This window comes from Hydra vulgaris, chromosome 06 (genome assembly GCF_038396675.1).
Source record: "Hydra vulgaris chromosome 06, alternate assembly HydraT2T_AEP".
Taxonomy (NCBI): Eukaryota; Metazoa; Cnidaria; class Hydrozoa; order Anthoathecata; family Hydridae; genus Hydra; species Hydra vulgaris.
In genome coordinates, this window is record NC_088925.1 from 26,669,505 (window position 1) to 26,686,032 (window position 16,528).

A 16,528-nucleotide genomic window follows, 5' to 3' on the forward strand; every position below is an offset into this window, starting at 1 on the left:
TGTGGTTTATACAAAATAAATGTCCATTAAACGTAAAAAGATCCTTTAAGATCCGCTAAAATTAGGAAGCAAAAAATAAAAAAACTCGCTATGAAATAACGTAGATTAAAACAAATGAGTTGAAAAAAAGAAAAAAAAGTTAAAAAAAAGTTAAAAAAAAGATAAAATGTTATCGATTCTTTGTTACTTTATTGTTTCCAATTCTTATATAAATACTCTAAAACTATATTTTTCATAAAATCATATTCGAGATTAATCAGAAAAACTCTACTTAAAACAAGTACTCTGTAAACACAACAAAAAAAGAATTTATTACGTTAAAAATTCAATTCTTACTTTGAGTATAACTATATGAGTTTAATTAGTTTTTTTCATCCGCCTCAACTGCAAATACGCTAAAAAGTATAAGAAGCTTGCCGCACTAATCAAAATTACTTGATTTAGCCAGAGTAAAGTTGAATTAAAACCTTGTTTACGTAAATGTTCATCTCCAGTACTATAATAAAAACAAGTATATTCTTACCATCTCGCAAACGTAAAAATGTCTTCTTACGTATTGCGAGAAAAACGCAATTAAAAAAAATAATAATAATAAGAGAAACTATTTATAAAACATTTTTTGAAACTAATAACTTTTATAAATTTTTTCATTATTTTTCAAAAATATTTATTTAATTACGTTTGAAGGCATCTAAATTAGCTAAATTTATATGTGAATGATCTGAATTTACGAAAACTTTTGAACACTTATCTAGTTGACGCCACACACAAAAAAGAAACTCTTGAACTCTTGAACACTTATCTAGTTAACGCCACACACACAAAAAAAACTCTCACAGTTGCCTTAATCTGGTATCTGTCAGAGACAAATTTTTTGAATAAAGTGAATAAGTTAAAAAACTACGATTTAAATTTTTTGTACAAAATTCAAATGATTTGAAACCAAATTTGCGAAAAAATGAACTCAGGTGGTTAGGGTGTAAAGGCCTAGATTTCGATTTAAAATATATTAATCATTTTTTCTACAAAAAAAGACTCTTCAAATTTTTTAGGATCCATGACATGACAGAATACTGCAAAGATTCTCTAAAAACCATTATGGACCGTCATAAGATGGTCAATGATACTGCAAAAAGAGGAATAGGTCTGATAAAAAGTTTATCGAATCGGTCAGAGACGATCAACAAAATAATTTCTTGTTGAAAGTAGTCAAGCATCATAAAAAGTTATCAACAAGTGAACAAAAGAAGTAAATACTTATAATTGATTAATATGCAATTGTTTTACATAATAACAATACCTGTTAATCCTTATGCTAGAGTTATGCTTAATTTGATTCGTGTTTTTTCGAATAAATATCATTTGAATTTTATGAAAAGTAATCAGTGTGTAACCGCTATATGTAATCCAAACTTCATGATATTTTATAAACTTAACTTTAAAATTACTTACAAAGAGAAAAGTCTGTAAATAACATTTTTTCCTTGCGTAGTGATGTAGAAAGCAACGTTGTGAAGCAAAAAAGCAATTGACAGAAGACTTGTGAGCAACTGTAAACAGTGTGATTCAAGAAAACATGAAAAGTTCATGATCTTTAAGGAAAAAATCTAGATTACGTTTTTAAGCATGTAGAAGAGTAACAGTAAAATAATGCTTTGCTGCAAGACAAGTCATGCAAGACTGAATTTTGGTTGATGGAACAGGTGATGACAGCTTGTTTTCCCTAGTCGATATGTCTTATAGGGTTCCTAAAGGACCAAAAATATTTCTTTAGGATTCTTATATGTATTCTATAAGTTCTATAGGATTCTTATGGGAACAGTAGGATACCAATTTGAATCCTATAGCAATCTTAAAGGTATCCTATAGGTTCTTTTAGTCAAAAAGTTTTATAAAATCATATAGAAATTATATAAATTATATGAAATATGCAGTAGAACCATAGGATTGCTGAAGGAGAAATAGTGTTCTTCCATAAGAACTATAGGATTCCTATAAGATCTATAGAACTCTTATAGGAATAAACTATTATTATATTCAAAAATTACTTAACAATATAGTGTCCCATTAAATCTTATAAGATTTTATTAGTCATATACATTTTTTTTAAACTAAGAATAAAAGGGTTTCTACTGGACTCATGAGATAATTATGTAATTTAATAAGTTTGCAAAGCACTTAAACAGCCCTAGTTAAAAGTTCAATAGAATTACATATAATAATTATATAGAATATTTCTGTATGAAACTGGAGTATCTTGGAGGACAAAAATACTGCAATATTCAGTCATATTAGACTACAGGTCCATTACACACAGGCCCGTCTTTACACATGTCCAGCATAGGCAGCCGCTGCGAGGCCAGGGTTTTCGGAGAGGCTAGCCAGCAAGAATTTTTTTTCAGCTAATTCAAAAAAAATTTTTTTTAATAAATTATACAAATTAAAAAAAAAAGGTAGATAATTCTATATTTATAATTTGAATTTATTTTTTTAGAATAAAAAAACAAAATTCAAAAAAATAACCATAGTTTTTTTTATCGAAGAAATAAAATTTGTCTGTTGCATTGTTTATTGTAAAATTTGTCTGTTGCATTGTTTATTGTAAAATTTGTCTGTTGCATTGTTTATTGTAAAATTTGTCTGTTGCATTGTTTATTGTAAAATTTGTATGTTTCATTGTTTATTGTAAAATTTGTCTGTTGCATTGTTTATTGTAAAATTTGTCTTTGCATCGTTTATCTAATATGATTTTTTAAAGATCCTAGTTGTCAATAGTATTTGTATATTTGTATATATGAACTATGCGCATAAACTTCAAGGTAGCTTTGAAAGAGCTGAATAATGACGCAATAAAAACGCATGAGCGGAACACAATAGTAGAAGCTAGTAGACTCAAAAAATGAATTAACTGGATAAGACGATGGATATCCATTATGATAGTCTTCTAAAGCACAATTATAATCAAAGTGAACAAAATATCATTTAAATTGTAACATAGTAAGAGAGCTCTCTGCCTATTTTCGGACAGAAGGTTATATCAAGTTTTGAAAAACTGAAAAAAGAAGCTATGATATTAGTGGGCACCCACAAGTACTCTGTTGATTAGAAACAAAAAAGAGCGCTAACGCAAACAAGATAAATCAGTGTTTATTGAGGAGTCAGACTTCACTGGGAGAGAACTTTTATAAATCTACCTAAGGAATGCAAAAATTCATTTTCCAAATGAATTTCTAAATTTCAACTACTTCATTTCAACTTTAATTAAAATTGGTACTATTGAAAACAGGAAACCAAATTATCCGGATTTACTCCTGGTTATTCAATAAAAAAAACTTAAATCTACATTCCCTAATGCTACTGTTGTTTTTAGGATGTTTCTCTATTCTGCTTTTACAAATTATACTAGAGAAAAGTCGTTTTCAACTTTAAAAAAGGTGAAGAATTGCTAGGTCTAGTAATGGACAGAAACGCTTGTACGCTGAAGCCATTCTTTAAATTGAAAATATTTTTCTAAATAACGTCATCGTAGAAGGTGTGACTGATCATTTCACTGATTAAAAACTCCGCCATTAGGTTAAAAAAAAATTGGCTACTTAATAATGTAATAATGAAACCTAGATGAAAACAATGTTTAGAGATATCTATGATGATGATATTTAGAGATGTCTATAATATTTAAAGATGTTTTGTTTTACCCTACTGAATTATTTTAAATATATGTAAAATACTAAGATCTGATTGTCCCTTGCTTATTCTTTGGATTAATTTATTATAATCACATTTAACTGTTAGCTTTTAGTCTAATGCAGTAATATTTATTAAGTAAGCTGTATGAAAAAAGAAGTATTAACTTTTTTTCTAGGGGACTGGTGATTGGGTTAGGGGTAGGAGAGATTGGAGAGACCACAACCATTTTCTGCTGTGGGGCCAGACTTTGAAAATAGTTCAGCCTTATCCTTGGGAGAGAAAATAAAATGACCCATGTATTAGAGATAGAACGTAAGACTAGCTCTTATTAACAGGATTGTTAAAGATTTTCCAAATGTCTCTAGAACCTAACTTCTGAGATAAAATACAAAATTTAGTAAACTGAGGATAATGAAGCCTAGTGTCAAACACCTTTTTGATTTCTTGCAATAATGAAAAGATTTAAAATTGATGAAGAAAAAAATTTAAATTTTTCTTCCTTTTTTTTTAATTTTTTACAAATACAAATTTGATTTTGAATATTGTTTGTTAACGCAGCATTTGCCTAGTCATAAATATGACTGAAATAAGAGCTTTGTGTGGACATTGATTTTCTTGAGTTGTATGAAAATTGATTTTCTTGAGTTGTGTGGACATGTGATTTGGTAAAATGGAAAAAAGAAAAAAGTTTAAAAGAAAGGGAGATAAAACAGAAAGTGTATATGTCTCAAAAATATAGAACCTGGCCACACCAATTTCTATATGAAGAAATTATGATACTAAACCTGATAAAAATTTATCCTAAAAAGATTTTAAAATTTCACAGATCACACATCAAAGAAAATCTATTTGCTCCGGCAACTTTAACAGCAATTAATGACTAATAGATGCAACTGTTAGAATAATGTTTAATACATTAAATCATAAAATGCTGGAATAGAATGTTTTCTATTAAGAAAAAAGCTCTAAAAAAAATATACTTTGGCTTACTTTTAGATAAGATCTATACACCCATAAAATATTGGTTAGAGATGTTTTCAAGGCAATATTTGGCTTTAAAACTGATTCAAATGTTTCACTTTTTAGCGGTTTCAATTCTTATAGATCACCAAGTATAAACATTATGCAACAACAATCATTTCAGTAGAGAACTTAAAAAGTTAAAATTAGAAACACTGAATTTCATGCAACACATTCTGAATTTCATGCAACACATTCTGAATTTGATGCAACACATTCTGAATTGAAATTCAATGAAAATGCAACATATTGAAGAATGGAGAAGCATGAGGAAAATATGATGAAAGATGAGAAAACACTATTAAGAACTGTTGAATAAAAGTAAAGAAGTTTTATTTATAGTTCCAATATACCAATATTACTACACCTTTATTCACCCATCAAAAGATATCGATAGTACAATTTTTAAGGTCAAATAATTACTATGCTGAAAAGCAATCGGCCGGTGTTAAGAGGAAGAAACCTGTCCACTCAGTCTTTCTTAAGATATCACACCTCTAAAAACAAAACATTTTATGGTGACATGAATTCAAGATACCTTAGAACAGCAACAATTCAATAGTAAATCAATCAGATGCCTAACATACACCAGCTATACATCAAGACTCATTCATTAGACCTGCTTTTTACTTCTACTATGAAGTAATACAGTAAGATACTTTGTTCTTTGCAGAAGATGTGGTCTAAAGCTTCAAGTTATTGAAGCATTAAAAATTTGCAAGAGCACTGAAATTAGAAAATAATTGCGCAGACCAAGAATTGCTCTTGGCACAACCACCATTTTTGCTCTCACAGAATATAAAAACCAAAAACAGTTTTTGTTTCAATCTTAAAAAACTATTGCAAAGGATTTCCAAAATAAACTTCTTTTAACCCAAATAAACTTCTTACCCAAATTAACTTCGTCCAACCCAAACAAAATTAAAGATATGACTAGTAATTAAATCTAATGATCTTGTGACTACACCTTTTCAAGATGCAATTGAGAACTTGAAAGTTGTAATTAAGAAACGCAAGATGTAATTTAGAAGATGAAAGTTGTAATTAAGAAACAAAAGATGTAATTTAGAACATGAAATATGTAATTAAGAAATGTAACATGTAACTGAGAAGATAAAAGTTGTAATTGAGAAATGTATAAAAAATAAAAAGTTCTTTGTATTTTGAATATTGTAGTCCTAATATACTTTGTAATTTATAGCTGGAAATAATAATATAATATCAATAAAATATAAAAAGTCATGAAAGAGGCATTTGGGGTTTAGACGGTAACTGGAAAAATCCTATTGGGTGTCAAATAAAACTTTCTTTTATTTTTGTTTGTGAAAAATCATCACCGGCTCAGTTAATCCTAATCGTAACAACTGGGCCGGTGAATTTTCAAACACCCTTTCCAAACAAATATGACACGGGACATTATCTGTTACGACAACCAAATCCTCTAAATGATTCTCAGATGTAACCCACTGGTTAAACAAAGCCAATATCCACTCGTTACCAGTATCTGCTTTAAATGATCCTCTACGAGTTTCCATTATGACTACATTTGTTGTTGATATAGCTGCAATCAAATGTATGTTTGCACCTTTTGAAGAAGGTATTTTCATTATTGCTCTTTCCCCTTGTTTGGCATGTCCTTGCATTTTTCTACAAAAAATATTAAAATTTGTTTCATCCAACCAAACTATCTGATAACCATTTGTGATGTGTTTGTTAATGTTCCTAACATGTTCAGCTTTTGTTTTTATTTCGTTACTATTCATTGTAGTAGGCTCCTTGTGTACTTTTTTAAATGAAAATAGTCTGCCTTCGAGGTAATTGGCAATTGTAGTTGTACTGATGCTAATATTAAATTATCTTGATATCCTTGTCTTAATGGCCACCAATGTCAACTGACAGTCACTTTCAGTCCATATTAGTGTTTCTTTGATTTGATTATAGGTTAATTTTTTTGGTTTAAAACCACCTCTTCCAATAAAATTTAAATTTCTGTTGCGAACCCAATTGTATGCTGTCTTATATTTGACACCTAAAGTTTGTGCCAGAGTCACCCAATCGTCGTTTCACTCAGCACATTCAATTACTATTCTTCTATGATTCGATGAAGATAAAACATGTTTCTTTCAACTTGTTCAGCTGTATGTATTTCATGTCAACAAATGGGACAAGGTGGTTCTGGTTGTTCCAGAAGTGGTTGTAAACAAATTTGGTGAAATAAATGCTTGCACGGATTCAATTTAATAACAGACTTTCTATTCATAATGTATTGACAAATAACACAATGATCTTTCAATTCCATTACTGTATTACTGTATTGCTAGTGCATACAAATGCTAAATTTGATATTATTGACTTTTAAAATTTATTAAAATGCATGTCCAAGAAAATCTTTTATAATGACCTTTAAGCTTACATTGAATTCACAATTACAAATAATGTATTCTCATTTACATATTACGATTTCTTAATTACAACATTTGTTTTTTAAATTACATATTGTGATTTCTTATTTACATGTTGTGTGTTATGTTAATGTGATTTATGTATACATATATGTTTTGTATTACACTATATATATACTTTATGTATTTTGTTATAGGCTAGTATTAATATAGCACTTTTGAGCCAGCATAATTAATTTGGTCATTCTTTACAATCAAAAGAGCTAATATTATTATGATTAAAAGAAAGATGGAGCAATTCATAAAACCTGATAGACATGGTATAGATCCGAACTCAACAGATGCAGAAAAAACATACAACCATAGGTTAAGAACATTTTACAATTTTGTAAGTACAGTTGATGATAACTCCATTAAGCTTAATCTTCTAATAAACCTTATTGAACCTAATGTCTATGAATTTATACCAGAGTGTGATGATTTTGAACAAGCAACAAGTATTCTCGAGTCTATCTACATAAAACCAAAGAATGAAATATTTGCACGACACATTTTATCAACACGGAAGCAAAAACCGAGTGAATCAATAGATCAATTCCTAAATGAACTTAAAAATTTGTTTAAGGACTGTAAGTTCACTGCTTTAAGTGCTGAGCAATATAAATCTGAAATGATTTGCAATGCGTTTATAAATGGCTTACTCTCCAACATTATACGCCAACGCTTACTAGAAAACAAAACAAGACCTTTCATCAGCCTTTGACCTAGCTAGATCTTTAGACGTCGCCCAACAAAATTCAAACTTATTCTCACAACCAACTATACCTATCTCTGCCTCTATTCAGGAAATCAAATCATCTTTGCAAAATCAACCCATGACTCATAATCACTTAGCTGCTATAGTAAAATCAAAACAACTGTGCTGGTTTTGTGGAAATATAAGACATCCACATACTAAATGTCCTGCTCGTGAAGCTTTAATTGATAGTGGGAGTATAAATAAAAGTTTCATTAATAATAAACTAGTGGCTCTAATCAATTTAGATGTTATTTATGAACAGAGTGTAATTGGAATGGCATCACCTTCTTTATCAGCAAAATCAGATGGATATTGTTATGTTTCAATAACTCTTCAAAACAAAATCTATAACAAATTCAAGTTGCATGTACTAGATAACTTATGTATAGATACTATTCTTGGCACAGATTTTCAAGAGTTGCATGAGAGTATTACCATTAAGTATGGTGGGAAAAGACCACCCATAACATTCGCAGCTTTAACAACAATGAAAACTGAACCTGCTGAATTGTTTGCTAATCTCACGAAAGATTGTTGACCGATAGCCACTAGATCTAGAAATTATTCCCAAAGAGATAAAGAATTTATTAAATCTGAAATCCATCGCCTGGTCCAAGCAGGAATAATAGAGTCTAGTAATTTGGCGTGACCAGGTCCTAGTAGTAAATGAAAAGACTAAACGTTGTATGGTTGTTGATTATTCTGAAACTATTAATAAGTATATTCAATTGGACGCATATCCTCTACCTAAGATTGAAATGATTGTAAGCATAATTTCCAAATACAAAATTTATAGTACTCTCGACCTTTGCTCAGCATACTACCAAATACCTTTATCAAAAAAAGATTGACCATATACTGCCTTTGAAGCTGACAATAAGTTGTGGCATTATACTAGAATGCCTTTTGGAGTTACCAATGGATCTGCATGTTTTCAACGCAAAATAGATAACTTTGTTAGAACATATAAACTAACTGACTGCTTTCCTTTCATTGATAACATTACAATATGTGATAACAGTCAGAAAGAACATGATGAAAATCTACTTAAGTTCAGATTAGCTGCCATTGATGCTGGGATTACATTTAATGAAGAGAAGTGTGTATTTTCAATTGAGATCTTAGATTTTTTAGGTTACCGTATATCTTATGGATCCTTAAAACCAGATCCTCAGAGACTTGCTCCTCTCATTAAATTACTCCCACCTGATAGTGCAAAGTCTTTACAGGGTATTATTGGAATGTTCTCATGCTATGCAAAATGGATAAGAAAGTTTTCAGATAAAATTAGACCTTTGAACTCTGTTACCCAATTCCCACTCAATCAGCAGCAAATATCAGCTTTTGAAACATTAAAAAATGAGCTTGTTCAATCTTCCATGCAAACCATTGATGAGAATATACCTTTTACTGTAGAGGCTGATGCTTCTGATTTTGCTATATCCGCCACACTTAACCAAAATGGAAGGCCTGTTGCCTTCCATTCACGAACCCTTCAAGGGAGTGAACAATACTATTCATCAGTGGAGAAAGAAGCTCAAGCGATAGTTGAAGCCATAAATCAATGACGCCATTTTATTTTCATCTCTGACCAACGATCTGTGGCATTTATGTATGATTATAAATCAAGCAGTAAAATAAAGAATGATAAAATAATGCGTTGGAGAATAGCCTTGTCTCCATATTCTTATGATATCCAATATTGCCCTGGCCAATGTAATAGTGGTCCAGATACATTTATTTGTATTAGATGTGCAGCAATAAGTTCAGAATCATTATATGATTTGCATGCTGCACTATACCATCCTGGTGTTACTCGCCTCGATCATTTTATTCAATCAAGAAACCTCCCTTATTCAATAGAAGATGTAGAACAAATATGCAGAGATTGTAGAATATGCAAAGAAATAAAATCCAAGTACTATCGCCCAAATGATGTGCACCTAATTAAAGCAACCCAGCCATTTGAACGTATATCTATTGACTTCAAAGGTCAATTACCTTCTTCTACCCCTGAACAATATATGCTGACAATTGTAGACGAATACTCACGTTTTCCTTTTGCTTATCCTGTAAAAGATATGATAACTCAGACAATAATAAACTGTTTAGCTGATCTTTTTTCTATGTTTGGTATGCCTAGTTATGTTCATTCTGATCATGGATCCTCATTAATATCTTCTGAATTAAAGCACTGCTTCTTATTAAAAGGAATTGCAAATAGCAGAACAACCCCTTACAACCCGACTGGAAATGGGCAAGTTGAAAGATACAATAGAATTATTTGGAAATCAATATTATTCACTCTTAAATCTCGAAATCTGCCTATATCATCATGAAAAAGAGTTCTACCTGATGCACTTCATGCTACAAGATCCCTATTATGTACTTCTACTAACTGCAGTCCAAATGAACGTCTTTTCAATTTTCAACGAAGATCATCATCTGGGTCCTCAATTCTGGCTTGTCAACCCGGGACCTGTACTTATAAATAGAAATGCGATGCAAAGTATATATGAAGATTCAGTAAATGAGGTTCAACTCATCGAAGCAAATCCTCATTATGCTCATGTGGGATTTCCTAGTGGTCATGAGGCTACAGTGTCTACTAAACAGCTGGCTTCCATTGGAACAACTCCTATAATACATACATCACACAACAATTTAGAAGTAACAACCATCGATAACTATCACCCAACCCCTAATGATAGCAATGAAACTCCTTTAATTTGAAAAGGGACTAGAAAACAAAGTGAATCCTATAGAACAAATTAACACTATTCCTCGTAGATCTTCGCAAATTCCTAAAGCACCAGAAAAACTTAACTTATAAATACCCCTGACCACTTTTAAGAAGAGAATGATTGTTATGTTAATGTGATTTATGTATACATATATGTTTTGTATTACACTATATATATACTTTATGTATTTTGTTATAGGCTAGTATTATTATAGCTCTTTTTAGCCAACATAATTAATTTGGTCATTCTTTACATTGTGTTTCTTAATTATATATTGCGACTTCTAAATTACATGTTGCATTTCTCAATTACATCTTACTTTTCTTAATTACAACTTTCAAGTTCTCAATTACATCTTGAAAAGGTGTAGTAATTAAATACAGTTTAAAATTTAACAATAAAAAAAAACAGTTATCTGTGTTTATTGGCTATTTAGTGTGTTTATTTATCAATATTAAAGAACTTTACAAAATTATACCTACCAAGTCTGATTTTTTGTTGGGCAATCTGAAAACGTCATACCTTTAAGTTCATTGATTTCTAAGCTCTAAATGGTATACAGACAATTAAAAAACTGTTATTAAAAGTCATAAATATTTTTAAAATCAATGAATTCTGATAAAAACCAAAATCAAACTAAAAAAACAAACATTCTTTTATTAGTTTAGGCTAATTATACCTTGTAATTATATTTTATAAATTATAACTAAATTATTAAAAAAATAATAATAAACAAGAGACAATGTTATTTGATCAGAAATGTCCAATAGTTCAAATTAATAATTTTAACTCATATAAGCATGCAACAATATTTAATATATTGTCAGAATCATATCCCAATGACAGTCATTTTTGGAGTTTTTTGAGTTGACAGTTGTAGTCTAAAGTTTAAACATTCCTCATTATTATGACACAACTGCTACATTATAACAACACCTAAGTTCAACACGGCTGTTTCAAACCGAGCTTTAGAGCTTCTTGTTATTTTTTGAAAATATTGACTTAAGAGGTGTTACTAAAACATTTATAGCTTTTGAAATATTAGAGATAATTTTGTTTTGTAGAAAGAAAAAAAACACCAATAAAATTTTTCATTATACAACTTTAAATTCATTAGTGAAAAAACTTCTTTTAGTTTAAAATAAACACGCGACAAATGATGAACTTGGTTGAATTTTAGTAATTTAATGTTACTTTTTATCACATAAAAATCAAAAAAATATATTTCTGATAGTTATTATCAAATACACTCATTGTTTGACTATTATAAAAACAAAAAAACTATACTTAATTGTTAAAGGTTAACTAAAACAGACTTTATTGAAGTATGAAATCAAACCACAACTTTCGCAAAATTATGAAAAATGTCGTTAAAAGGGGGATTAGCTGTTAAATAAGCACGTTTTTAAATCTAGAAGTACTTATTTTAGATAATAATTTCACTGCATTACAAAATAAAGCCAGATTTCGATTTTGGATTTTAGTCTAAACATTTAAAGCTCAAGCATTTAATAAATTTAAGCAATTTCTTTCTGCGTATTTGTTCTAATAACATGGTTGTTAACAAATAAAGACTCAGCAAAGTCTAATAAAATAACTCATGACTAAAATTGAGTTAAAGTTTTTGAATTAACCTCGCTTTTTAGTAGAAATATTTATGGCACTTGGATCAATAATCTCTTCTCACAAAAACAAAGCATTTGTTTAAATATATAAATAGGTAATTTAAATCTTTTGATAATTCGTTTTTATTCTCCTGAAAAACCATTTTATAGTCAGTTGGTCCTTTGATAAGTTTTTTAAGCAGTAAACTATCTTAGTACACCCAGTTGATACTAGATTCACACCCAGCTCAGTAATTTTGCCTACAAGTTGATTTCATAATAAACGCAAAGCTTCTGCTGTTTTAGAATATTCAACGCTTTTAGCAGCCCACAATTCATTTGTTCTCACATTCTCATTATGCAACAAAGAAGAATCAGCTTGACAACATAAAGTCTTACACTCCTATAACAATAACTTATACAGTTTCAACACAACTCTTAAGATAATATACAAAACAAGTAGAAAAAAAAAACAAAGTAGATATTATATACAAAACATTATCTAAAGTTAGTATGGGGAAAATCACAGGAGCAATAATTGAATTATGAAACTTACCTAGTGCTCTTAAGTTTCCACCTTGTCTATCTTCACACAAGTTCTTTTTGTAAGCACTTTCCAGAGATTGTATTGTCCTCTTTAACGTTACAGTTAGCAGGTGTGTGAGGCATAGAAAAACGGTTTCTTTTTTAGAGAACTCTACTCAACTAGGTCTGTAGAACTAGGAAAGCTAGCAGCTAAACCCTGGTGTCCCAGAACTTCATTGATGAAGTGAAAATCTCCACCTGAGAATAACATGACTATTTTGCCTTATAGCTTAAAATCAAAACAATTTTTTTTATATTTCTTTTTTTGGCGTGTTAACTTTATGCACATTTTTTTTTATATTTCTTTTTTTGGCATGTTAACTTTATGCACATTTTCTCAAACTCATCATTACTAGGTATATCAAAATCAATTGGCAAAAGAAAGCTCATATTAAAACTAAATGAATAGCCTCTTATTTTAATGATTGTCATTAAAATGGAAATGACATTGTTAGTGGTCTTATCTGCTTCAATTAATCGCTTAACAAAAGGAAAGTTACACCTATCTTCCGAACCATTTTCCCATCCAATATATTGTTTTAAAATTCCCTTCTCAGTTAAATACATAGTTATTAAAATAAAATTGACTTAATAATAAATACAATACAAACAAATAAAATAATATTAATAAACAAAAAAAATGCACTAGATAAAAGTGGATTTAACAACTTATCTGTGAAAAATGCAGCATAATTTTGTTTACTTTATACTTCGAAAATTGACTTGCCAAAACAGTTGTTTAGACAAAATTTGTTAAACAATAGTTTGGGATGTAACACATAAAGGTTATGCCATCGCAATAAAATGTCAACACAAATGTACACATAAAACTAACAAGATTTGTTGTAAAACATGACATTTTTGAAAACATATTTGATAACATAGCTGAGGGTACATAAAATAATTTTTTTATTTTCATTTACATAAAAGGTTGAAATTTTATCCATCAAAAAAGTTATGCTTTGCATTTAAAAACAATTAATTAAAAAAATACAAATGCTTTAAAAAAAGTCTTTTTGTAAAAAAATCACAAGGATGACGTAGGAATCTGATAGAATGGACATTCATGACTAAGTGTTCCAAATTTCAGCTATCAAGCACAGAGCTATGTTATCAAATCTTAGTTGGCCAAACTCAGGTTTTCCGCAAAATATGCAAAAACCAGAAAAGTGATTCTGAATAATTAAAAATATTTTAGCAATATTTATTTTTATTCCACTTAATGTAAATATTTATTTAACAAGGAAAGATTGATCTTCTATATTTTTTTAAGTTGAAGATGCAAGTATTTATAGAAAAAAGTTACTATTATTTTAAAGTTTTTGAACTTTTATACTTTTTACGCGAAAAATACTTTTTTTTTGATAAACTCACGCCACGCTTGTTTTTATGAGTGAAACAGCCGTGTCAAAGATATTACAAAAGTTACCTATTGTCGTAGAGGAACTAATGTTAATAAGATTTTTTTTAAGTTGTTATAAAACATGAAAAAATGCTTTATGTTATATGAGCATGACATTGTGTATATATATATATATATATATATATATATATATATATATATATATATATATATATATATATATATATATATATATAGATATATATATATATAGATATATATATATATATATATATATATATATAGATATATATATATATATATATATATATATATATATATATATATATATATATATATATATATATATATATATATATATACATACATACAAATATACATGACAAAATAAAAAATACTTACAGCAAGAGAGTACCTAAATATACTAAGATACTGCAACCACCTTAACACTTTAGTAATGCTAGCTAAATTTAGCAGAAATCCACTAAACACCTAAAAATGTTATTTAAAAGTGTTTGTATTAGTTACAAAGCAAAGCAAAAATTCATGTTACATGTAAAAGTAGAAAATAAAGTAATTTAAATAAATTTTACTTAAGCTGTATGTAAACTTAAAATTTTTTGATTTTTAGTTGACAATTTATTCTTTTAAACACATAATTCTTTAAAAAACATAGATTCATTTTTTCATTATGATAAATACTGGGAATGCTAAATACTGGGAACTGGGAATGTAGAAAATATTTTAATTTAAGAAAAATTTTAAAATAACTTTTTACCTTATTTTAACCATTTTGTACTTTGCAAAGAGAACAAAATCTATCTGTCAAACTTAAATTAATATCCCAGTTATTCATATTGATTTTAATATTTTTAAAACATGCAACTTTTTTAAATCTTACACGACTTTAAAAGATCTTGTTTTCATTGACTAAAGTAGCAGTAAGCTTAAGACAAAAGCCTCAAAAAAGTAGAAGTAAGCATACACCAAAAGCCTCAAAAACCCTTTTTTAAGAACTCAAGTTACTACAATTTTGTAGAAAACAGTATGTTTAAACTGTGTAAACTGCAGATTTTAGAAAAGGAGACCTAACAGAAAAAGACCTAATAGAAATCCCTTAGGAACACAACAGTTTTTACTAAACAAAAAAGTTAGTTTTGATGTTCTAGCATTGATTATTATTATAATAATCAATGTTAGAACATCGAAACAAGATTGCTATTTTTGCAGTTTAAAGAAATCACTTATGTTGCTATTATTTTTCTTATAAAATTTTATTGTTGACAAATAAACCACAAAAAATATCTGATTTGTTTTTCCAAATTTTGAAATTGTTATTTGAAATAGTTTGCAATTCTTAGAATCTAATTAATATAAATAATGTATAAACTATCTAATAAGTTTCAAAATACTTTTAAAGTTTTAATTTCATACTTGCATAAATACAAATGGAAGAGTGACCAGTAAATTAGCAACAGCTATGTTACTTGTGCTGCTACTAACAAAAATACAGATTGAAGAACCAGTGAGATTGGCCGTTAAGAGTGATACCACAAATATAAAGAAATTATCCACTCCTAACTTTAAACCTTAACACAAATAAAATTTTATTTATTTAATAAGTATAATAATAAATAATAAATAACAAATAAAAAAAATAACAAATAAAAAATTTTAAAACACAGTCACTATATAAGATAAAAAAGTAAATAATAGTAAATAAGCAACAATTACTAAAAAAGAAAAACTTAATCATAAATATTTGTTGTAATCAGAAAACAAACCTGTCATAAAGTAAACCATGAGTGAAAATATAATTAATGGTAAAATACGTAAAGGAAGCACATCAAAGAACAACTTGGATAAAAAGTATGAAGAAATTCTATAATATCCATTAGAACATTCATTTCTAAAAATATTATTGCATTAATAAAAAAGGTTGACTCTAAATAAAACAATAAATAAAGCAATTTGTCAACAACTCTTTGACAACAAAAAAGGGTCATTAACAACAGTGTAGTATAAATCAAAAAACAAAAGATTTGACTAATAAAGCTAATAAAATTTACTCAGTTTAATGTTTTAAAAGAAACCTTAAAGTTTGGCTTCTATATTGGTTTTGATAAACAAAGTTTAAGGACAATCTGACAGAGATAAGTTAAAGAGCAATCTGATAGAGATAAGTTAATACAAAGAAAGGAAGATATTAAGTAAAAATATAGTGATTATTGATAAAATTCTGGCTGCTGTTTGGAAAAATGATGCATCTGAATATATTCATAGTGAAGTTGGTGATTCAGAGAGAATCTGAATTGGAATTTTGT

At 28.5% G+C, this 16,528-nt stretch overlaps 1 protein-coding gene across 1 annotated transcript in view; it reads right to left on the reverse strand.

Moving 5' to 3' along the window:
* Positions 1-228: 228 nt before the first annotated feature.
* Positions 229-16,528, reverse strand: part of LOC100213858 (broad substrate specificity ATP-binding cassette transporter ABCG2) — a 48,210-nt gene continuing 31,910 nt past the window's right edge. The window contains exons 12-16 of the mRNA XM_065799725.1: positions 15,989-16,113; positions 15,639-15,793; positions 14,607-14,696; positions 11,135-11,199; positions 229-496 (exon numbers count right to left, since the gene is read on the reverse strand). Coding sequence (XP_065655797.1) covers positions 358-496; positions 11,135-11,199; positions 14,607-14,696; positions 15,639-15,793; positions 15,989-16,113 — 574 coding nt within the window. The 3' untranslated portion in view covers positions 229-357. The remainder of the gene's footprint in view (positions 497-11,134; positions 11,200-14,606; positions 14,697-15,638; positions 15,794-15,988; positions 16,114-16,528) is intronic.